This window comes from Mercenaria mercenaria, chromosome 8, assembly GCF_021730395.1.
Source record: "Mercenaria mercenaria strain notata chromosome 8, MADL_Memer_1, whole genome shotgun sequence".
In the NCBI taxonomy this organism is placed as follows: Eukaryota; Metazoa; Mollusca; class Bivalvia; order Venerida; family Veneridae; genus Mercenaria; species Mercenaria mercenaria.
Window position 1 is genome coordinate 69,124,509 of NC_069368.1, and position 25,841 is coordinate 69,150,349.

Genomic DNA, 25,841 nt, shown 5'->3' on the forward strand with positions numbered 1-25,841 from the left:
TAAAGGTCAAAAAAGAATGTGTAAGCTAATGTAATATAAATCCCTACTGTTAATTTGTGCTTGTCCACGGACAAACGGAATGCAAAAACGCACTTGTTGTTTGCCATCAAAAAGTCTTGAGTCGAAATAGGAATTCCACATCTGAAGGAATTATGTTTAATTAATTTGTTTGTTTGGTAATTAATGGCGATTAAATGATCAAGGATAAAGTGATGATAATTGTTGCTTTAAACTTCTATAAGATCAATAGTGCACACATGTGGATCAATTAGTGAAGTATACCTCGTACGCGTGTTGGCGAGAAACAAATCAATTAAGCATGTCACCGTTTAGACGGGGTAATTATGCCTCTGGGCAAATACACTTCCTGCTACTGACTTCGTACATTTTTGTCGATAAAACTACGTATGTTCCAACAGTTTAAGGACAATTTTTTGCAATATTTTTTTTGTAGCATTTTATAAATTAATCGCCATTTTCCATGGCCAAAATTGCGTTTTAATCGCCATTTGGCGATAATGTCGATTGGCAGCGCGAGCACTGGAAACATCCATAAAATATCAATATTACTTTTTTTCTCTTTTTTATGCCTGCTCTATATTTTACAGCATAAATAATGCAGTAAATACTAGCTAATTTACATATTTTTTAAACTATATAGGCGATTTTATAAATAAATGTCAACTTGTAATACAAATTCAATATGAAAAGACACTTGTGTAATATCCTCAATATGAAATTCTCAGCTGCGAGGACAAGGGAAAAGCTACTCACAAACATCTATCACAGAGACAGCTCTAGAAGAAATTTTTTTAAGATACTTACTTCCCCTGATTCCATGACCATCAAGTTAATACTGTCAACTGTTATTGTCAGGTTAACATTAGATCCTGCAAACTGCATGCATGGTGTGTCACTCAGCATCTTACCTATACGCTTGTCAATCTACAACAATCGAAAAATGTGTTATTAACTTAAACATTTTGTCAGAGGCAGTATGTGAGTCACTCTAAATTTTTAATTCCATAACCTTATGCAGCTTGATTTATCTATTTCACACATATGAAACAAAGTGTTCCCTGTAAAATATTGTCTTACTTTAACACATTCTGGACATGCAATTGCATGTATGTATGTTAGAAACCACTTCCTTGTAAAATACACACTGACAAATCACTCCTTGACCAAGATAAAAGGTCTTTATATCTAGGGTTAATGTTAACAAGTATCTACTTCTCTTAGATATTCCTACATGTAAGTACTGGGGTACTTCTATACAATTATCAACTTTTTCATAGGCTGATATCTGGATTGATCAACCCGAAAATAGTTATATTCTACGAGCCAAAGGCGAGGTGAATATAACTTTTTGAGGGTTGATCAATCCTGATATCAACCTATGAAAGTCAATAATTGTTTTATTACATGAATAAATGTATAGTCAGTCTTGTTCTTACAATTGTATCTTTAATAAAGAAATAAGGAATAAAAATCAGGTTGATATTGGTTTTCCAGGCACCTACTTTGATCTATTTTTATTTTCGTACTATTTATAGCCCAAGATAAGTTGATATGATATGTACTTATTACTTTTCGAACCGTTTTCAGCCAATCAGAGAAACAATAGAATACAGTCATGTAATAATATAGATGCTTGACTCGTACAAATCCTTTCAATTGTATACACTCATGATCCCATAGAGGCTTAAAGGTGCATCACCTATACGTAACCTACTGGTAAACAGTGCAACTCCAGTAAAGCAAAACAACTCGAAGATTAAAATGTGTCTGTTGTACACAAATGCGTCTTTTGTACACAAATGTGTATGTTGCATTCAAATGTAACTGTTGTACACAAATGCGTCTGTTGTACACAAATGTGTCTGTTGAACACAAGTTGCTGCTCTAGACCAGGAAGGAAATACCTGCCTCTGAAGGGAGCTGTTTGCTCCACTAAGATATTACTAAAAAATCAGTACAAAAAGTAGTACATTGTAACTACACTGGGTCCTCTCACAACTGCAGGCTAAAATCACCCTAAGGCAAATTCTTTCACGAGTCCAGCTGGGCTGAGGAAGGTTTGCAGCTCTACTGTATGGACACCTCAGGTATTCATCCACCATTTAAAGCTGCAGAGTCTTTAAGATTATCGTAACTAACAAGGCTGTATATATATACCTTTTTCCTCTTTGTTGCTGTCTTTAAACCAGCTGCCTCACTTACTCTGTTTATGGCTTCTCTGTAACATGATAAAAACATTTATCTAATGCAACATACATGTCAAATATGTAGGCAAGGTGAGGCAATTTTCTCTGTGACGAAACAACGTAACACAATACTAAGTCCTCCATCTCCTGATGTAGTCAGTTACTTGTGGGTGCAAATTACTGGTATCAATTCAAGGAACACAGGTTATGCTAATGGACAGCAAGTCAGCAAATGTACATAATCAAAGTAGTGTTGCTCAATTTGTTGCAAAATAAATTTTTTTAAGCCATTTTTTTTTTACTTGAATCTATCATAATTTGAAGGATAGCAGTTGGACAAAGTTTACCTTGCCAGGGCTGTCCTCGTATCAAAATCCAAGGCTCTCATAGATTCTTTCACCTCTAAACAACCAATATACTGAAATATATTAAAATAATGTGCTAAAGTGATAAAAACAGATTTTTTCTACAACATATTATAAAATCATTTTCAATTATTTGAACATAAAATTTTGTGGTTTGGGCAAAATTAATTATTTCAGCTGAACATGAATTCTTAGATTAAGAATTTGCATGACAAAATAAATGACTATTTTCTTTGCTTGTTGGAACTGTCACAACCATGAAAATCAGTCACAAATAAATAATAACAATTCCACAGTAACTCAAAACTGCATGCATACCCTAGGTATGCAGGTAACATCAAAAATCTATTTGCAAATCTGTTTATACTTTCTATGAATTTATATGTCCTACAAACCTCTTTTTTAGATCACTAGAACTGTATATTCATCTTCATATTTTTGTTCTAAGCTTTATCATATACAACTATAAATAGAGCTTACAGTTTGGCAGCAAACGACAATGGCTAATATCCATCCATAGAAATGGCAATTTTAATGACTTTTTTCTTATAGAACAAAATGTCAAATATATACTGATCTTTTGCATGTGTTTGTACTTTGTAGATAATGTTGATTCAAATGTACAAGAACAGAATCAAAGAAATATTATTAAGTATTTGTATGGTCTCTTTATAAATATATTTGTTGTAGTTTTGCCAGACTTTTAGGAATATGATCCAAACAGACTGTACATGACAAAGAGAATACAAATGTCATTGTTACCCTAACTCCGTAACAAATACCAGCATCAGCAGCTAACTGTTCATCAGGGTGTATCCAGCCTCGTTCTGGTTTGTGAAGGAAAGTTCCAGTCCTTGACCACTCCACAGACATATTGCTACCTTTAGCATTACGCTTTTTGAATTTGTCAACTACACTTGCCATTCTGAAATATTAACTGTCTTATTAAAAGCAGGGCGGGGAAATAGAGCTTGGTCCATTAGGAGGGAAAACAAGGAGTTTTGCTGAAATATGTAAACAAATAAACAAAGCGATCAGTGGAACAAGGCTTTAGTTAGCATATACATTGTGTGATATGACTAGCTTTCAAAATATACCAAAATATTACTAATTTTGCAATAACTGGAGGAAAGACTGGTAATTTGCATTCAATATGCACTTCCTCTGACATAGCCATCTACTATCATGGCCTTTTCTCTCTCTAAAATTCCCTTATCAGAACTTTCAATCTTTACCTGGACAAAATATACAAATAAGTACAAAAAGAAGAGATAATTTGAAAACTATTTAGATTCATGTAGATGCGAAGACCAGATACAGTACAGAGATGTCCTGACTATTAACTTGGGCTCTTGGGTCTGCAGAATACAGCCGTTGTTCTTACAATATGCACTTCTTATCTATATATCTACCTGTACTATTACTACTATAAAATTCAAACATTATCTTATGTCCTATACTATAAATAATAGGCCAAAATGGGCCTAAGTCGCTCACCTGAGGGAGACTTTAAAATTAAAAAAAAAATTACAATTTAAAAAAGAAAACTAGAGATGCTTTTGAGAAAAGCGCATGTCTCCCACAACTGCCCCTATGAAAAATGTCTTGTGTCTCAAGATGGTTTAGATGAGTGGATCAAAGTAGAGTGTCTGGACGAGTGGATCCAATCAGTAATTCAAGGGCCATACTTCAAAAGTGCCTGGGCAGATTTGGCTAGTTATCAAATTTGGCTGAGGTCTTATGGTCAAACATATTTTGTTGAAGTTTGGTGAAGATCGGATGAGAAATGTTCGACTTAGAGAGCGGACAAGAGTAAAAAGGCTGATTTTTCGGTGATTCAAGGGCCGTAACTCCATAATGCCTGGACCGATTTGGCGAGATATCGAATTTGGCCAAGGTCTCATGGTCAAACATATTTTGTTCAAGTTTGGTGAAGATCGGATGAGAAATGTTTGACTTAGAGTGCGGACAAGAGTAAAAAGGTAGATTTTTCGGTAATTCAAGGGCCTTAACTCCAGAATGCCTGGACCGGTTGGCTAGTTATGGAACTTGGCTGAGGTCTCATGGTCAAACACATTTTGTTCAAGTTTGATGAAGATCGGATGAGAAATGTTCGACTTAGAGTGCGGACATGAGTAAAAAGGCCGATTTTTCAGTAATTCAAGGGCCGTAACTCCAAAATGCCTGGACCGACTTGGCTAGTTATCGAACTTGGCCGAGGTCTCATGGTCAATCACATTTTGTTCAAGTTTGTGAAGATCGGATGAGAAATGTTCAACTTACAGTGCGGACAAGAGTAAAAAGGCCGATTTTTTGGTAATTCAAGGGCCATAACTCCAATACGCCTCAACCGATTTGGCTAGTTATCGAACTTGGCCGAGGTCTTATGGTCAAACATATTTTGTTCAAGTTTGGTGAAAATAGGATGAGAAATATTCGTCTTAGAGTGCGAACAAGCTTTGTGACAGACAGACAGACACACACAGACTGGAGTAAATCAATATGTCTCCCACACCACTGTGTGGTGGGAGACATAATTAAAAAAACATATATTTAAAAAAATAATTAAAAAATTAAAAACAATAAATAAATAAATAAAAAAAATAATTAAAAATTAAAGATTCAAACAAAAAGAAAAAAAAAAGAAAAAAAATAAGAGTAAATTTGAAAAAAAAAAAAGGTTTACCGATATTATTCTATGTAAAACCAGTGAGCCCAAGGGCAGGGCCAATTTTGATCTAAGGGCCTGATTTGAAAAAACCTGGTAAAGGACCACTACATAATGCTACATGCCAAATATCTAAGCCCAGGACATTATGATTAAACACAAGAAGATTTTTTAAGTTTTTCGTATAGAAGAATGTAATTTATGCTTATTCAAGTGAATTAATTCTTACTCAGTGGAACAGTACACTGTTTAGCAGTTTTCTCCTTATTCAATATGCATTATTACAGTTTGAAAACTTTAGCTAGTTTTTTTTATTTTTAGCAGCCCCTAAAAGGGGCCAAGTGCCCCCATTTGAACAAATTTGGGAGAGGACCATATAATTAGGCTACAGACAAAGTTTTGCAGATCCATCAAGTGGTTCATGAGAAGAAGACTTTTAATAAGGGTATTTCTATTTTTAGCTCTAGCGACCCTTAAAAAGGGCCAAGTGCCCCCATTTGAACTAACTTGGGAGAGGACCATATAATGATGCTACAGACCAAGTTTTATGAAGATCCATCAAGCGGTTCATAATAAGTTGTTTAAAGGTATTTCTATTTTTAGCTCTAGCGGCCCCTACAAGGGACCAAGAGCTCCCATTTGAACACATTTGGGAGAGGACCTTACAATGATGCTACAGGCCAAGATTGATGAAGATCTGTCTAGCGATTCATGAAAAGAAGTTGTGTAAGGTTTTTCTATTTTCAGCTCTAGTGATGCTAAAGACCAAGTCTGATGAAGATCTATCTAACGTATTAAGGTTTTTCTATTTTCAGCTACTAGACTAGTGACCCCTATAAGGAGCCAAGTGCCCCCATTTGAAGAAACTTGATAGAGGTCCTTGCCAGGACTGAACAGACCAAATTTGGTGTTATTCTGACCAGTAGTTTCAGAGGAGAAGATGTTCGAGCGAAAATATGATGATTGATGGACGACGGACCATCCACCTACACTAATAGCTCACCCTGAAACTTTGGTTCAGGTGAGCTGAAAATGAAGTGTCTAGCCATCCGGTAAATAGTTCTACAGGGCAAATGAAATTAGAATAGAAATGGTGTTAAATAAAAATAAATAAATGAATAAATAATGCATCTCAAATCTTATATTGTACAGGAGGCATTTAGTCCTAAATATTAAGACCTGACATAACTCATATCGCTTTATAAGTTCATTTGAATTGATATTTTACATTTTTTATTTTCCATTTTATGTAAGGTCTTTACGTTGAACTGAAATAACGTATAGCACAAAAATCGCTTCAGATCTGAATTTTGATCTGAAGGTTTTTTAACGACTTTCTGGCAAAAATGACTGGAACTTTCGCATTGAATGTGAAGAATAATCATAAATGTGCTTTATGGCAGCAATTAAAAGTTATATTTTACCTTATTTGTTATCAATTATCCGATTAAAGTTAAATTAATCCAGTATCCAGTCAGTTGAAAATTTTGAATAGTGGCACAGTAATAACCAAGGGTGTTCCAGATGTAAACATGATTTGCATATCAGGTTACTTTTTTTTTACGAAAGTTACCTTTTCTCTAGACTATCCCATACAGGGAAACTATAAATGTCAATAATCAGGGGTTCCACTAGACCTGAAAACCCAAGAGTCCCAGGACCCTTGGGCCCAAATTTTGAAGGGTCCTTTTCCAAAATACAGGAGTCCTGTCCCAACACGTCCATATAATTGACTATATTTTTTTTATTTAGTAATACGTAGATCTTTACCTAAGAAAACAATAAACCCAAGATCATGTTTCAGCATAATAAAAATGTCAGTTTCAGGTCACATAGTCTCATATTGTTACTAATATTTATCAAAATTCATGTTATTTTGATTAGGTTTTTCTTCTATATTTCATTTAATTTTTAATAACAGAACAGTGCTATAACACTCTATAAAAATGTGTCCAAAATGTACTATCCGGATACTGGTACACTTTCGGAATGTCATCGGAAAGTAGTTTTTGCTCAGTTTACTTGGCCAACTAAGCTAAATCAGAGATAGTTCCTCAAACAATGATGCTACTTATCATTAAAAACTGCATTGAAAGTCAGTTTTTTTAAGGAATTTTGGAAATATGCATATGACATCGGGTGTAATTAGACTCGTGAAAGGACATTCTAAACTTATTTTTGCTTTCAAAATTCATCAAAATTTGTGAAGTTTCTTGTTGAAATTACGGTATAATCACTAAACAATGGTCTAATTTAAAGTTGGCATGAAAAATTCTTGCAGGGCACTTTTCACATACTAGGTAATCAGCTGCTTACGATAATTTAATAATTGGCGCCTTTTTTGACAGTACACAGGATCGATACTCTTTATCAATTAATTTCAACACTTCATTGATTCTTCTTACCTATGTGCACTCACCGTGACGTAACTTGCTAATATAAAAATAAGTGAGGCATGTCTACAGGAGAAAGGGCGGGATTTAGCAGAAGATCAAAGTCAGGAGGGCATGACCGCGAGTGTTTATTTTGGAATACACGTGTCTATCGTGGAAATAGTTTTACTGAAGGAAATGAATGATAAGAGAAAGGATTATCAAAGGAAAATGCCTCCGGGTCCCGAAGGACGCACAGGCAAGTATCATGCCGGGTCCTTTGAGCGTCTTTTGAAAATCTCCCGGGTCCGGACCCGGGGTCCCGGGTCAAATGGAACCCCTGAATAATCTTTCTATTTTTCAGAAGAGACATTTAAAATTTATAAGGATACAAATCGCAAATAACATTTATGATGAAAATAAATCAAAATTAAATTTACAATGAAAATGTTTGTAGGGAAATATTTTTTCGTCTACCACCGATCAAATTTAATTGGCACTTTCAATTTCGAAACAAGATGGTGGCATGTCAAACATAAACACTTTTCGTAGATAATAATGGATTGTAAATCATTTTAACCTTGCAGAATTGAAGCAAAGGTATTTTTGTTCCATCTAGGTACAAAGTTTACCGACTTTATAATGTTTTAGAAATTGAATTTATGCTACACTTCTTTTATACTAAGCAGTTAGACGTCGAAAAAGGCTTTGATAGTAAAAATGTAAAATGTCAGAATATTGAATGTCAAATGACAACTTTTTCAAGTCTAACTAGAACTGTCACAGGAGTGACTCATACCCCCACCATACGGTCTTGTCACAGAAGAATGGCAACCATAAGGAATCTTAAAAATACTTTGGAGTACTTCATCCTGGGCTTCCACATATAAGTAATACTAGTATAATACTAGTATAGTAATACTAGTAAATATATTAAATCTCTAATATTAGAGATACACTAAAAGTGAATACAAAAAAGTGTCTTACTGACCCATGTTACCACGGAAAAATGTTTTTACTTTTTACATAGGACTTATAATAAAAAAGTTAGAAAAATACCTAAAATATTGAAAATCTAAAAATAGGATTTCTAAAAATAGACTAATTCCTGGAATTTAAGGGGAAGAAACTCAGTACAAAGGTTAAAAAGAGGTTACTTCCCTTTGACTCTAAGCCAATCAGAATGAGATATAGTGAAAATACATCAAAATTAACCTTAAATTCTAGGTAAAAGGGGACACAATTCAAGAAAAATAGTGTCAGAGTTATGCACCTTGTGTCACATGATGTGGGTGATGAGGTGGAACATCTATTTTAAGTCTGAATCAAATCCATTCAGTAGTAATTGAGATATAGTGAAAATACATCAAAATTAACCTTAAATTCTAAGTAAAAAGGGGCAAAATTCATGAAAAATTGGTGTCAGAGTTATGCACCTTGTGTCAAATGATGTGGGTGATGAGGTGGAACATCTATTTTAAGTTTGAATCAAATCTATTTTGTAATAATTGAGATATAGTGAAAATACATCAAAATTAACCTTAAATTTAAAGTAAAAGGGGACATAATTCATAAAAAATTTATTTCAGAGTTAAGCACCTTATGTCACATCATCTGGGTGATGAGGTGGAACAACTATTTTAAGTTTGAATCAAATCCATTTAGTAATAACTGAGATATAGTGAAAATACAACAAAATTAACCTTAAATTCTAAGTAAAAGGGGACATTATTCATGAAAACTTGGTGTCAGAGTTATGCACCTTGTGTCACATGATGTGGGCACATGATGTGGGTGATGAGGTGGAACATCTATTTTAAGTTTGAATCAAATCCATTCAGTAGTAACTGAGATAAAGTGAAAATACATCAAAATCAACCTTAAATTCTAAGTAAAAAGGGACATAATTCATGAAAACTTGGTGTCAAGAGTTATGCACCTTGCGTCACATGATGTGGGTGATAAGGTGGAACATCTATTTTAAGTTTGAATCAAAACCATTTGGTAATAACTGAGATAATAGATTTCGGGATGCGACGGGACGTGACAAAACTGACTCCTATATACCCCCCTCAAACCTGTTTGGTGGGGGTATAATTATTTGGACTAAGGAGGCATTATATGATACTTTCTTGTCCACATTGAACATTCATTTTAATAAGTAATGATTTAATATAATTTTACCTGGTATTTACTTAAAATATCAATACTTATGTGTTATTTACATAAAATATCAATACTTATCTGTTACTTACATAAAATATCAATACTTATGATCTGCAAACAATATTTTGTGTGAATACATACAAAAGTGTATTTTTAATCGTCTCGAATATATTACTGCATTTTCAGCCGATAAAACAAAAGTTTGTCGAAATCAATAATGGCAGAACGAATAGAAGGAGATGATCATGTTGTTGTCATCATGTTGTTACAGAGAATTCTAAAAGTTCAGATCCGTACCCCTAGACAATTCCTATTTATATATGGATCTAAAAAGGAAACAGGCTGATTCGGACCATGGCTGATTCGGACCAAATATTTTGGCTGATTCGGACCACATACTTTGAATAAAAGTAGATAATGACCATATATTTTGGCTGATTCAGACCACAAACTTTTATTTAACAGTCAATAATGACCATAAATTTTGGATGGTTCAGCAATTTTCAGAAAATAATGTTGATTAGATTATACAGATGTTTAACTTGAAGTAAGGACATAAAATATACACCATACAAACAGGTAAGAAGTTTTGACAAACTAAAATGCATCATTTATGCATTCTGATAAGGACTTTAATTGTTCTTTGCATCAGACATTAAACTTAATACTCATAAGTATTACTTTTACTCATGACATAAGTGTCAGGAAAACTTAAACAATTTGGGCCGAATAAGCCAAGTAAATTTGGTCCGAATCAGCCATGGTCCGAATCAGCCTGTATTCATCTAAAAATTGCGGAATCTGTAATTTTCCTCCATTCTCCATATGCAACCGATGATTCTCGAATACAGTACGGTGTTAAGGAACAACCAACTAAGATTGCTGTGTCCCTAAGAAATTACTCGCACGGCTGCCGTGTAAAGAGTCACTTCAAATTTTATGTGTGACAACTCTCAAAAGAAATTTTAAAGAGTAGCAAATTTATTTTACTGTCCGACCGTTTTATCTACAACTTGACAACTATACAAAAATTTAAAGCAGTAGAAACATGAAAGAGGCGTTCAGGAATAAATTCAAATGTGTGTTTACCTGAAAATTTCTCAAGATTTCATGACAAAAAGAACAAAACAAATCGTGACATTTTTATCAGGAAGTAAATATTACTCAGAAACGGTGTCGATGAAAATTTACGTTGTGAAAATGACATTACATTATTAGGCTGAACACCACTAAATCCGCCTGTTCTTTATTTCATATAAAAAAAAACAAGGACAAATACCAAACTTAGTTTTTTAACGGTTTTTCGGCATTTTCTAGCATATCAGATTTTTAGAGACTTATATTCCCATAAAGAACTTCTGCTTCTGCTTCGATACGATGTAGGGCCTTTTACAGCGTAGGACACCGGGGGGAGTGCGCTAGTATCTATCTATCTATCTATCTATCTATCTATCTATCTATCTATCTATCTATCTATCTATCTATCTATCTATCTATCTATCTATCTATCTATCTATCTATCTATCTATCTATCTATCTATCTATCTATCTATCTATCTATCTATCTATCTATCTATCTATCTATCTATCTATCTATCTATCTATCTATCTATCTATCTATCTATCTATCTATCTATCTATCTATCTATCTATCTATCTATCTATCTATCTATATCTATCTATCTATCTATCTATCTATCTATCTATCTATCTATCTATCTATCTATCTATCTATATCTATCTATCTATCTATCTATCTATCTATCTATCTATCTATCTATCTATCTATCTATCTATCTATCTATCTATCTATCTATCTATCTATCTATCTATCTATCTATCTATCTATCTATCTATCTATCTATCTATCTATCTATCTATCTATCTATCTATCTATCTATCTATCTATCTATCTATCTATCTATCTATCTATCTATCTATCTATCTATCTATCTATCTATCTATCTATCTATCTATCTATCTATCTATCTATCTATCTATCTATCTATCTATCTATCTATCTATCTATCTATCTATCTATCTATCTATCTATCTACTATCTATCTATCTATCTATCTATCTATCTATCTATCTATCTATCTATTATCTATCTATCTATCTATCTATCTATCTATCTATCTATCTATCTATCTATCTATCTATCTATCTATCTATCTATCTATCTATCTATCTATCTATCTATCTATCTATCTATCTATCTATCTATCTATCTATCTATCTATCTATCTATCTATCTATCTATCTATCTATCTATCTATCTATCTATCTATCTATCTATCTATCTATCTATCTATCTATCTATCTATCTATCTATCTATCTATCTATCTATCTATCTATCTATCTATCTATTATCTATCTATCTATCTATCTATCTATCTATCTATCTATCTATCTATCTATCTATCTATCTATCTATCTATCTATCTATCTATCTATCTATCTATCTATCTATCTATCTATCTATTATCTATCTTACTTTTATCTATCTTCCACTATCTAGTCTATCTATCCTTCCAATAGTCAACCCTGCTGGGGACGTAGACTTTGCGCGTCAACTAGCAAGAATCTTAAAACGAGTAAAAAAGTAGTAGTAAAAAGAAAGAAGGAGAATGGTTAAAAACAGGGCAGGTGTATTTAAGGTGAGATGTGCTCAATCTGGCTTACAGCCTGACTGAACACTGGCCCAGACGAGTTGACAACATCTGAGGGCAAGGCATTCCAATGATATACTGTTCTAGGGAAGAATGAAAATTTATGATAGTTGGATGAGGGTGAAACTTGAACGAATGCCTGGGAATGAGTGGTTCTGGTTCTGGAAGATCTAGTGTTGGGTGTTAGGTAGTCCGGTTATAGTGGGATGGCGACCTGGTTATGCAAGATGTTATAAAACATAACCAGGCGCTGTTCAATGCGACGGAGTGCAAGGCGTCGCCAATTTAGGGAAGTCAGCATGTTGTCTACACTGGATGTACGGCCGTAATCACGCTTGGACCAGCGTGCAGCCCTGCGCTGCACAGACTCAAGCTGATCAATAAGAGTTTCAGAGTGGGGGGACCACACAGTGGAACTGTACTCCAGCTGGGGCCGTACAAGTGTTTTGTGTGCTTGTGATTTTAACCCTTCTGAGTGCACTTTGATGTTACGTCTTAGGAAACCCAATGTTTGATTTGCTTTTTTTGGTGATGTTGTCAATATGGTCATTCCATGTAAGGTTGTGTGATATAGTTATGCCAAGGTATTTTGCAGATGGTACTGTTTGTAAGATGGTTTTGTGTAAAAAGTACTGTGTTGGTATAGGTGTTTTACGCTTAGTGATCTGTAATACTTGGCATTTAGACGGATTGAATTTCATGTCCCATTTTGTTTCCCAGAATTCCATTTGCTGTAAGTCTTGTTGTAGTAGGCTTGAATGGGAAGAGACAGTCAGAGAAAGGTAGTTGGCTGTGTCATCGGCAAAGAGTCGAACTTTAGAGTGTTTAACAAAGTCAGGTAGATCGTTGATATAGATAAGAAATAAGAGAGGCCCGAGGACCGAACCCTGGGGAACACCTGAGGAGACTGGTATGGTGCCTGATGTGGACCCGTTAACTACCACTGACTGTGACCTGTTATCAAGGAAAGCTTTAATCCATTTAAGAGTATGACCCCTTACACCATAGAAATGCAGCTTGTAGAGAAGTTTTTCATGGTTGACCATATCGAACGCCTTTGAAAAGTCAAGGAGTATGAGGTCAACTTGACTTTTCAGGTTCAAGAATTCAAGGATATCTTCTACTAACATTAGTAACTGTGTTTGACAAGACCTCTTTTCTCGGAAACCATGCTGCAATAGGAGAGATCGCCCTGACGTCACGCATCAACACCTGTTTATCTCGCGGTGGGCAAAACAAAATATTTTTACATCGTTTGTGTATGGGATCGGAATTTTTAATTTTTAATAACTTTTTAATTCATTTACGGATTTTAAAAATTCAAAAAGTTTTGAAATGCTTACGATTTTCATATTTTCTTATTCAAATATCTTTTGAAAATGAATTACCGTTTTAAATGACATGTGATTTTAATAGCGGCGTAGCGATGCTCCAAACTTTTAGAACAAGAGGGTCATGATGACCCTGGATCGCTCACCAGAGCAATATGAGCTACATGTTTCAAATGTCAAACTGATGATTTTCAGAATTTTTTTGGAAAATTTTCCGATGTACAATCAAGTAACCCCTGGGGCGGGGCCAATTTTACCCCAGGTGTCATGCTTTGAATAAAGTTTGTAGAAGTCTAATAGACAATGTTACATACCGAATATCTAAGATCTAGGCCTTCTGGTTTATTTTAAGCAAATTTATGAATATTTCCCTATGTACAATCGAGTAACCCCTGGGGCTGGGTCAATTTGACACTGGGTGGGCTGGGGGGGGGTCAAGATTTGAACAAATTTTGTAGAGGTCCACTAGGCAATGCTACATGTCAAATATCTAAGCACTAGGCCTTCTGGTTTATTTTTAGAAAATTTTGAAAATTTTTCTATGTACAATCAAGTAACCACATGGGACTGGGTCAATTTGACCCCGGGGGTCATGATTTGAAGAAATTTTGTAGAAGTCTACTAGGCAATGCTACATGTCAAATATCTAAGATCTAGGCCTTTTGGTTTATTTTTAGAAAATTTTTGAAGATTTTCCTATGTAAAATCAAGTGACCCCTGGGGCGGGGTCAATTTTGACCCTGAGGATCATGATTTGAACAAATGTTGTAGAGGTCTACTAGGCAATGCTACATGCGAAATATCTAAGCTCTAGGCCTTCTGGTTTATTTTAAGAAAATTTTTGAAGATTTTCATATGTAAAATCAAGTGACCCCCAGGGCGGGGTCAATTTTGACTCCGGGGTCATGATTTGAACAACTTTAGTAGAAATCCACTAGGCAATGCTACATGTCAAACACCTAAGCTCTAGGCCTTCTGGTTTATTTTTAGAAATTTTTTGAAGATTTTCATATGTAAAATCAAGTGACCCCTGGGGCGGGGTCAATTTTGACCCCGGGGTCATGATTTGAACAACTTTAGTAGAGGTCCACTAGGCAATGCTACATGTCAAATATCTAAGGTCTAGGGTATCTGGTTTTCGAGAAGATTTTTTAAGATTTTTCTATGTAAAATCAAGTGACCCCTGGGGCGGGGTCAATTTTGATCCCGGGGTCATAATTTGAACAAACTTGGTAGAGGTCCACTAGGCAATGCTTCACACCAAATATCTAAGCTCTAGGGCTCCTGGTTTTTGAGAAGAAGATTTTTAAAGTTTTTCCTTTCGGTTGCCATGGCAACCAGAGTTCTGCATGGAATTCAATTCTTTGAACAATTTTTAAAGAAGACCATCCAAGGAACATCCCTGTGAAGTTTCATCAAAATTGGCCTGTTTGTTTAGGAGGAGATGTTGTTTAAAGGAAAGTGTGGACGGACGTACAACGGACGTACGGAAGCCGGACGGTGAGCGATCACAATACCTCACCCTGAGCACTTTGTGCTCAGGTGAGCTAAAAAACACTGTAAGTTAAGCGTTCATAATTAATCCATTTTATTTCGAAATAATAATTAAAAGTTATCAATAAATTGCTTGTTTTATATCCTTTCGATTGATAAAAAAATTATTGATATTATTTATGTTTTAAGAAAATTTAAGCAGTTAGAAAAACATCACTGTTAACAAAAAACATGGTCGCTCGGCGCCTGCCCACCCGATCTTGGTCTTATCAGTTCTAAAAATAGAATATGCAACGGATTTATGTACAAACACGATCTCTCCTATTCATAGAACATAATATTATTGTTCTTTGTGAAGTGTTTTGTTATGCTAGAGGATACAATGTGTTCCAGGGTTTTACACAAGATACAGGTAAGAGATATTGGGCGATAGTTGGCTGGGTCTGACCTAGAGCCTTTCTTAAAGATGGGAGCGACATTCGCCATTTTCCATATATCTAGCAGAGAACTGGACTGCAGGGATTTTTGGAAGAGTTTTGTAAGGATAGGGGAGATCACTTGGCTAATATTCTTGTAGCGTAATGGCCTCTAAAAACCACATGGCACCAGTGTTACCAGACTTGTAAAACCTGTGGTAGAACTTTCACACACATATATAGGATCGAAGACACAATAGTTCGTTTCTGATGTTTATTTAATTTCAGGTAGTTAAAGAAAGTCTTTTAATACAAGTAGTTCTATTGTCTCAGTGTCCATCTTTGAAATAATATTTAGCTACTGTAAAATGTTAAGAACTAATTATGTTTGAGTTGTCTTTCATGAAATCTACATAGTTGGAAGGTAACCTAACGAGGCATTATAGTATTTTTGACTTACGTTGGCAGAACCACGGTTGGTGGCTCTGCCGCCTCGCCTCCCTGAATGTCTAGTACATAGATCTTTTATATGCACCGGTCAGACTGTTGATTACCAAATTAAGATGTAGTTTTCCTGGTGTTATGTCTTAACCTGCCTAGAGCTACGATAACTTGTCAGTTTTATATTTCAACATTTTTAAAAGGTAAAGAGTTTCCGGTGAAAGCCTTTAACTAATTTTGAATGAATATATATTATCCAAGACATTGGATAATTTAGTCTTTTAAAACAATAGCCTAGCACCCTTTTTTGAAATTACATTACAAATTCCTTCATTTCTTCACGAAAAAAAAAACAATGAAAAAAATAAGGTATTTTACTATCCTCGGAAACTTTTGAATGTTATGAATTGTAATGCAAAAATAGGTGTTTGAACACATATGCTTGTTTCTTATTGGTAATATCAGATGTTTTTGCTGACAAATATACAGATTTAAACAAAAATTGATGGACATAGAGCTAACAACAACAAAAATTTCAAAACGCGATGGGTAAATATTTGAAATGGTAATACATGCACATAAAATTCCACGCGACTATTTATTCTGTGTTTCGTCGTTGCCCAGTGGTATTACGTGCAGACATCGTCATGTTGTAGGCTGTGTCATCAAGCGGCATGTACTGTGTAACCTCATCGGTGAATTATTATATACTGAAATTGACTAAAAGTATGATCAGCAAATTTCATGTTGTTATTGAATTTCGACAGTTCACTTCCAATGGCATTTATATGTTCGGCTGTGATCTTGAAAGAGTTTCTCCGTCAAAAATTAAAATTGATAGGTCATGCTGAAATGTCCATCAAGACGCATGTTATAAATTTATAAAGATTCTATTATCTTATCACCATGACTGTTGTAAAACATTCATTGTTTCCATGGATATATTTTCCGTGGAGTTTTTAATTCGAAGGTTAGTCCATGTGAAAACGACTATTTGAATTATCCGTGTCATGAGCTCGAAGAAATCCCAAATCTAAATATGAATTATTTTCTTTTTTCACAGAATTTCCAGTATGACTTTGCATTATTATTTCCATGATGTCTTCTGATTTTTCACAAATTTGCACAGCATTTTTATGCACACATAGCAAGTGTCTTCGCCCATTTTCCTTTCCACTTACGTGTTTTTGAAATTTTGAACAAAATAGTTGCACCCAATTTATTACTTCCTTAATATTAATATTGTGTAATTTATATTTAGATCTATACGGTTTCAATACAAGAGGACATGACATACCAACCTTCTGACAGCTGGAGAAAGGCCTTAATAAGAAAAATTTACCCTTAAGAAAAATATTGATATTAATCATCTTCTATTTTCATTAACATTTATTTTACCATGCGTTTTAAATTCTATTTTGATGAACTGTATCATTTAAGCAAATTTTGGTCATATCTTTTTTCGAATTTTTTTTTAACTTTTCATATGAATAACTTATGCACATAAAAGATATATTCTCTACATATCTATTAAGTTTTAGTAATGTTCCACACTACTCGTTAACTTGCATACGTGCAACAAGCTTGGTTAACATGAAAACTTATCAATTGTGTCAATTTGATAAATATATCAACATATTAATTCAAAACAAAACGTTGACAAAATGCACGTATATTGTTCACTGCTCATAAAAAATATATGTTCGTCACGTAGACATACTTATCTACTATTCCGTAGGTATATTCTATAAGTTTCCTATGCTTCTGTTAGCATGGCCTTTATACCTAAAATAACACTAATCTAGTGTTCTTTGTGAGTCACTGCTCACAGGTCATCATCAAACACATTTCTTGTGTCTACCGTGGTCTTAGTTTCTGCCACATTACATTTAAAATAATCACAAAATCCGAACCGTCATTCTTTTGAAACATTAAACCCCATACAAACATTTTATCTAAATAATGCTCCAAAAAATATGATGACAAAATACTTTTAAAACAAGTATAGTCTAAATTGTGAATTTCAAATTGAATACAGGTATGTTAAAATATAGTTTGACATGTGAACTGCCAGAAGCAAATTTGACCAGTTACCTACATATTAACTAATATTTGACAGGCGTAATCTAGATTTTATACCATAAATGACATTACTCACACGTTACTTTGACAACCGAACTTGCTTTTAATTTTACCACAACCTAGTGCAATTTGTAATTTTAATAAAATTCTCAAACAGATAAACTGCCAGCAGCAATTTTTTTTTCATGTACTTTACATTTGTAATTTCATTTTATTCTCTTTTTTTGTATTTTTCTACTTTATTTGTAAACAGTTTAGTTTACTCTACTGTTCATCTTATATCTTTCTTGATAGGCATCGCTTGTTAATGCATACCTTTTGAAAAAATCATATATTAGGTTTGTCAAAAATCAAACAACTTAAAAACCCTATGGCGATATAATTATGAAGTAATATTTCAATTGGTCTATCACCATGATATACTGACAACTTTTGTCTGCCCGATTTAGCTAGTTTACAGAGTTTTCAAATTTTATATATTTCAGTGTTTTGCTTTATTTTGCTTTATTTAATTTTCGCCTACCCTACAAGATTTGTAAATATTTTTATACATAACTCTGATTTGATACATAATTTTTATTAAGGCAAACCTTTCAGTAACAGTTTTAATTTTAAACTGCATTTCGTGCTAGATTGAATTCAACTATTTTTCTCCCAAAATATGCCCAAAACTTTTGAAAGGAAAAATAGACATTTCTACTTGCGTTTTTGAAGAACTAGTGGCTCGTGTCGTCTTCTCAGTTCGGCGTGATGTATAGTGGCAGAGTACTTCGTGTAATACGTGGCCGCGACAACCCAGGTTCGAATCCTGGTCACGGCACCAAAAATGTATTGTAGCGTAATGGCCTCTAAAAGCCATATGGCACCAGTGATACCAGTCTTGTAAAACCTGTGGTAGAACTTTCACACACATATATAAGATCGAAGACACAATAGTTCGTTTCTGATGTTTATTTAATTTCAGGTAGTTAAAGAAAGTCTTTTAATACAAGTAGTTTTATTGTCTCAGTGTCCATCTTTGAAATAATATTTAGCTACTGTAAAATGTTAAGAACTAATTATGTTTGAGTTGTCTTTCATGAAATCTACATAGTTGGAAGGTAACCTAACGAGGCATTATAGTATTTTTGACTTACGTTGGCAGAACCACGGTTGGTGGCTCTGCCGCCTCGCCTCCCTGAATGTCTTGTACATAGATCTTTTATATGCACCGGTCAGACTGTTGATTACCAAATTAAGATGTAGTTTTCCTGGTGTTATGTCTTAATCTGCCTAGAGCTACGATAACTTGTCAGTTTTATATTTCAACATTTTTAAAAGGTAAAGAGTTTCCGGTGAAAGCCTTTAACTAATTTTGAATGAATATATATTATCCAAGACATTGGATAATTTAGTCTTTTAAAACAATAGCCTAGCACCCTTTTTTGAAATTACATTACATTCTTAAGTATGACCGGTCTTATTTGGTCGGGCCCTGCAGCTTTATGGGGATTAAGGTTGCTAAGAAGTTTTTCGATACCTTGTGTTGAAATTTCACTATCAGGCATAGGTTTGTGTGGGCTGTACGTTTCTTTTCCTGGGATCTCTTTACCTGTATCTGCGATATCCTGGACCTTCATATCAGCCAAAGATTTCAGAGAGAGGGGAGATTTTGAAGTAAAAACTGACTGAAATTGCTTATTGAGTACTGTGGCTTTGTCAGGGTCCTGTGTGTGAAGTTTGTTGTCATGTCTGAGTGTGTCAATGCCAGTGGAAACTTGTTTTGAGTGCTTGAGAAGGCTGTATAATTTCTTGGTGTTTGGTCTGTTATGTTGTGCTTGCATTTGATCAGTTTCGACGTTCACATTAAGGATATCTTCAAGGTACTCTTCATATGCTAATTTGGTTTCTTTCCTACATTGATGTTTGAGACTAAGGTAAGTAGTATTGAGGGAGGGCAGACTTAAAGCCCTCAACTGTCTGTGCGCCGACTATCTCACTTGACAGATGGTTCCAATCCACAGAACTATATTACTACTATAGAAAAAGAAAAAGGGGTTTTGACTTTTATATAAGAAAACTACAGTTGGTTGACGTGAAGTGCTTGCACACTTACTTCAAGTGGGGGAAATGGTTGCAAACTTACAAAATGGCGGATGTTTGCTAAAATCATTGCATGTTCGCTTGTTTTTGGTTTCTTTATCGATGTAACTCATTGCAGACTTGGAGCAGTCTTCTGCGCATGCCCGAAAGTGATTATCAATTGTAGCGCACGGCAAAAATATTTTTGCATGTCCACATGCATTTAGTGTACAATATGCATAAAATATTGACTAAAGGTTAGGGTTGTGTGTGTGTGTGTGTGTGTGTGTGTGTGTGTGTGTGTGTGTGTTCGGGTTTAACGTCTTTTTCAACAATTTTTCAGTCATATAAACGACGGTGTCTACTTGTAGCAGTGAGCACAATGCCCAACTTTATAGTGCTGCCTCACTGGAATATCACGTCGTAGACACGTGGCATGATACCCCACCCAGTCACATTATACTGACACCGGACTGACCAGTCCTAGCACTATCCCCTTAATCCTGAGCGCCAAGCGAGGAAGCTGTTAGTACCATTTTTTTACGTCTTTGGTATGACGCGGCCGGGGATCGAACCCACGACCTCCCGCACTCGAAGCGGACGCTCTACCACTAGGCTACCGAGGCGGCTTAGGGTTTGTATCACCATGGTTACAAAATATATACATTTAAGATATTTTCGTTCAAATTTAGTTAATCCGGTATGTACCGGAGTCTGTAATTTATACCGGCGTTCCAAGTCTGCATTGAGTCACAGTCTTTTTTTATCAGGTAAGTGGGTTTCTTGTATTTTGAACTCTACGGATAAGTGCATGCATCAGTTCTAGACATCCCGCGTTCCCTTGTTAGCTCAGAACAGCTTCAGCTCAGGTCAAACCGCAATTCTGTCTGAGCCAAACTGTCCCTCGAAGGTATTGGAGTTATATACATCTCTTCCTATTACAAACCTAAGGAAGATGATGAAACATAATTAAGTGAACTTTTCTCAACCATCCAGAAAATCCCCAGAACAAAACAGCTTCATATGGGTCCTTGGTGGTTTTAATGTGCCTGGTGTTGACTGGACATCAGAATCCATCATTGAAAACTGCAGGTACGAGGGGTGTTCAATAAATACCCGGAAAAGTGCTCTCATTTCTTTATTTCTGGTCTCATTTTGGTAAAATTTGAAAATATGAAGGATATGAACATACTGAATGCAAATACCTAAATTACAGGTTTCAGAACATGCACAATATTTATTTGTCGTCTCCTAGGCAACGCCATCACCTCAAAAGCGGCCCAAAGTCATTATAATGCTGTCATATCACACTCGATTAATCAATACAACTCGTGATTACCATTGATTCAATGTTTATCACCATTAAATGCATTTTTACACCTTCCTAAGAATAAATAAATACTGTTCATATGATGTTCCTGACGTATTGAAGAAACTGGACACTGAACTTATACCCTATCAAAGAGCTCTTTAATTTATTAAATGTGACTGAGCGTTATTTTTCATGTCTGTAACACAAGTCGTCAGCAATATTCTCCTGACCACTTTTAAACGTCACGTCCCACTAATAAAATTTTGTTTTCTTCAGGGCATTGTCCCTTAAACCTTTTTCAGCATAGCATTTGTCTTTGTCAGAACACAAATGTTACCTCACATCTCCGTTCAACACTGATTTTCAAGCGACGACCAACTCAATATGCCTGCCAAATATTTTAATGATGTCACATTTTTTTTTGACGTTATTGACGTAACGCTTACTTTCCATACTAATATTCACCCAATTTAAGAAAAGGTAGTTTGAAAAATAGGTAAGTGGCAAGTAATGTTTTAGTGCATGTAAAAATAGAAAAAGAGACAAAATTGGGCCGGATGACGTCACATGACGTTGCCATGGGAACTCGCATTTACTTATTATTTATCCAAAGACAATCTAATTTTGACATATCAACTCAGTATTCCCTAGTCTACATTTTGTAGCATTTTCATTTTATTTTTGATGATACATGAAGAATTGAGAGCACTTTTCCGGGTATTTATTGAACGCCCCTCGTAACTTGTACACTTCCTTCCTTGAAAATATAGTAAACATCGATGTAACACAATGATAGGTCGCAGGTGTATAACGTGCAGAAAAGTGTCATATTTACAGGGGAAAAGGGCAAAATTACGTCAAAAATCAAGACATTTATTTGTAAACATTGCACCCGAGCGCAAAACCTTGCATAAAACTTTTTTGTCTTTATACTTATCCGACTGTAAAGACTATATAGCTAAAGAATAGGCTTTGCGCCACAGCACTGGCATATTTATTTCGTGAAATATAACGCGAAAACCCACTTACCGGCCAAAAACATGTCTGCGAAGTTTACTTTCTGTTTAAATTTCCGACATTTTTGTTACAGCGATACATTTCGATCACTTAATCCTCAAAGCATACCATCATACGTCCTCCCCGCTGTTTAGATCATTGTTGGTATTTACTACTCTGGCTAATTGCATAACGTCGGAATGTTTTATCCATTAAGTTTTGGCATAAATTTCTTTGTTTACTACTGTAACCGGTAAGATATTGCGAAGTTCTCAACAGAAATGGATTTGGTTGACCTAATTTTATTTTGTTATTGTTTCGACGGAATTTTTATTAAGTGGTCAAAAATGTTAATTACTTTGTTTATCTGGTCAGCATATTGTTGTTGTTTACAACTTTATCAAAGTGAATCACAGTCGAATGGTTTGTCTAATAGATTTTACCTCAATTACTTTGTTTGTTTCAATGCTAGTCATTTATGTACGAAAATAGGTGACCGATTCACCATTTATTGTTTACAGTTATATGAGAACATCGACGTTTTGACTGACATGTTTTTGAAATTGCTATGAATATTTTAAAATACTTGTAAAAATGTTTTTTAAAAAGGTATAAATACGCAGGAAAACTGCTTAGAAAAAGACGGAATTAAGAAGTTAAGAAGAGAATCGGAAATCAGGAGGATAGAGTTAGAGGAAAGGAAATGTTGTACAAAAATGAAATCGGACAATTGAACAATGCGAGATCGGGGTAGACAGAGGGTTGAGGAATATTGAAAATTTAGAAATGGTTGTAAGGTTATTGTAACATGGAACTTTTCGGCTCAGAAGTAAAAATTATTTAAAAGAACAAACACAGTTTAAAAAGCTGATGTATTTATACCTGGATCGATTCTTAGCATAGTTCATTTTGTAAATAAACCCGTGTATAATAATAAACTGCTGACTTTCTTAAGCTATGCAACCTACAATGAGGCGTGTGGTGTAACATCAATCTTCAGCAAATGGTCACCATCCCCACCAGAGGAAATAACATCTTGGACCTCTTTCTCACAAACATGCCATCTGAAGTTCATACCACCACAACTCTACCCCATGAGGTTCTTCAGATCACGACGTTGTCTTTCATGAGATAAAGGTTAACAGAGGCCGCCCCATACAACAGGTCAGAGAAATGAAATGCTATAAGAAAGCAAACTGGAATGGCCTCAAAAAAGACTTTGAAACGTTTTCAAAGCACTTTCTTGCAGCAAATTATACAGATCCCAATACTGCCTGGCCATCATGTAAGGATGAGTTAAACCGTCTTAGCTCTACCCACATCCCAACTAGATGCACTAAAGTCCGTCGTGATCACGCATGTTTGTTTGTTTGTTTTGGGTTTATCGCCGTTTTTCAACAGTATTTCAGTCATGTAACGGCGGGCAGTCAATCTAACCAGTGTTCCTGGGTTCTGTACCAGTACAAACCTGTTCTCCGCAAGTAACTGCCAACTTCTCCACATGAAATTAATGAACCATCCAATATTCGACATTCAATCGCGCGCGTGTGTGTGTGTGTGTGTGTGTGTGTGTGTGTGTGTGTGTTCGGGTTTAACGTCTTTTCAACAATTTTTCAGTCATATAAACGACGGTGTCTACTTGTAGCAGTGAGCACAATGCCTAACTTTATAGTGCTGCCTCACTGGAATATCACGCCGTAGACACGTGGCATGATACCCCACCAATTCAGATTATTCTGACACCGGGCTGACCAGTCCTAGCACTATCCTCTTAATGCTGAGCGCCTTTCCATTGTGGTTAGTGTTTTGTTGAACTGTTAGAACCAACAATAATGTCGAGGGCTGACACAATTGACTCAACAACGCCACAGCACAGCATACGCTGAGCTTCTATCGTTTGGTGCCAGCCCTCAGGAGTGAAGCAGAGTGTGTCAAGTATGAGGTTGCACAAATCCGCCAAGGTACAACGGCAAGAAGGATAAGGCCAGCCTCAAAGGTTATTGAGAACCAAATACGCAAAGTGTGTTAAGAGTACAGTGACAAAAAAAATGAAACTTGGGATCTCTTGAGGCAGTGTGGACACATTTATGGACCACAGTGTAAGTCAGGGCATGACTGTTGAATAAAGAAAACTGTTGAAAATGTACACTGGACAATCACTGTGTTCATGAATATATGCCATAAATTGAAACAAAATAAGATACATTATTCTGATGGAATCTATTATTTGTTTTTTACTTAAATATGTGTTTGTTGATGTCATAAAGCATATGTGTATTGTAAAAAGGTAAATATTTATATTGATATATAATTTAAATCAATATGCGTAATAAAAAATACATAAAAACCACTTCAAAAGCATTTATTGACCTTCCATTAATTAAATTATAATTTCTAGAGACCAAAATAAAATTGGGAGTGAAAAGTCACCACTTTAAAGAAAGTAGGAGGAAACGATTTGGATGTGAAAAGGAATGAAAAGGGAAAGAGCTGACACCCTGTATACAGACCAAATGTCCATTGACAACTACTTTTCGAAAGTGACGATTAGAAAGCATTATATTGCTTGATTTTGACACAAATTTTATGATAGCAAACATTACCTTTTATTCAATCAGCTTATGCCTCATAGACTCTTATGGGTCTTCTTATACTTTTACAATTAATAAAAAAGAAAAAGAAAAAAAAACAAGGACAAATATCAAACAAGGAATGCCAGTCGCCTTTCGACAAAAAAAACCATCTGACCAGGAATAAATAAACTCAATCATATTCGCTAATTTAATAGAACTAGAAATTATTTTTAAAACTAGGTCTAGCGTAGGTTTGTAATATTTCATTCTCATCCATCAGAGGTTCGTCAAGATCCCGAGACCAGGGACCACGGTAGACCTCTGGTATGCGAGAACGGTAATATTTAGGCTTCTGATAACTGGAGAGAACATTAAATGAAAATATATGATTGCAATAACTAATCCCAGGATTCTCTTAATTGTTTATCAGAAAGTACCAGCATTATAAATGTCATTTGTCGCTTAGAATATTTTCTACGATTATGGCCAAAACATACGAATTAATGATACATACAATTATAACACATTTTAGAAACAGAAAATTTTGAAATTAGTGCATTAGAATTTACATTTTTTATAAAACAACAACATTTTTGACCAATTATTCGGAAGGAAATTTTCTAGCTAACATTTAAATTATTGAACACATTAATATAGTTCAAATGCAATATTTACAACATATAA

At 34.9% G+C, this 25,841-nt stretch overlaps 1 protein-coding gene across 3 annotated transcripts in view; it reads right to left on the minus strand.

Annotated features, from left to right (window-relative positions):
* The window catches only part of LOC123566143 (SHC-transforming protein 1-like), a 60,613-nt gene extending 37,834 nt beyond the window's left edge, over window positions 1–22,779 (minus strand). The window contains exons 1-5 of one of the 3 annotated variants that reach the window (XM_045360021.2): window positions 22,618–22,779; window positions 3,335–3,497; window positions 2,555–2,625; window positions 2,179–2,239; window positions 826–945 (exon numbers count right to left, since the gene is read on the minus strand). In XM_045360021.2, coding sequence (XP_045215956.1) covers window positions 826–945; window positions 2,179–2,239; window positions 2,555–2,625; window positions 3,335–3,496 — 414 coding nt within the window. In that variant the 5' untranslated portion in view covers window position 3,497; window positions 22,618–22,779. Of the gene's footprint in view, window positions 1–825; window positions 946–2,178; window positions 2,240–2,554; window positions 2,626–3,334; window positions 3,498–6,664; window positions 6,688–10,867; window positions 10,969–22,617 lie in introns of those variants that run through there. The other 2 variants (XM_053550140.1, XM_045360022.2) reach the window with 2 other exon arrangements.
* Between the last annotated feature and the right edge of the window lie 3,062 nt (window positions 22,780–25,841).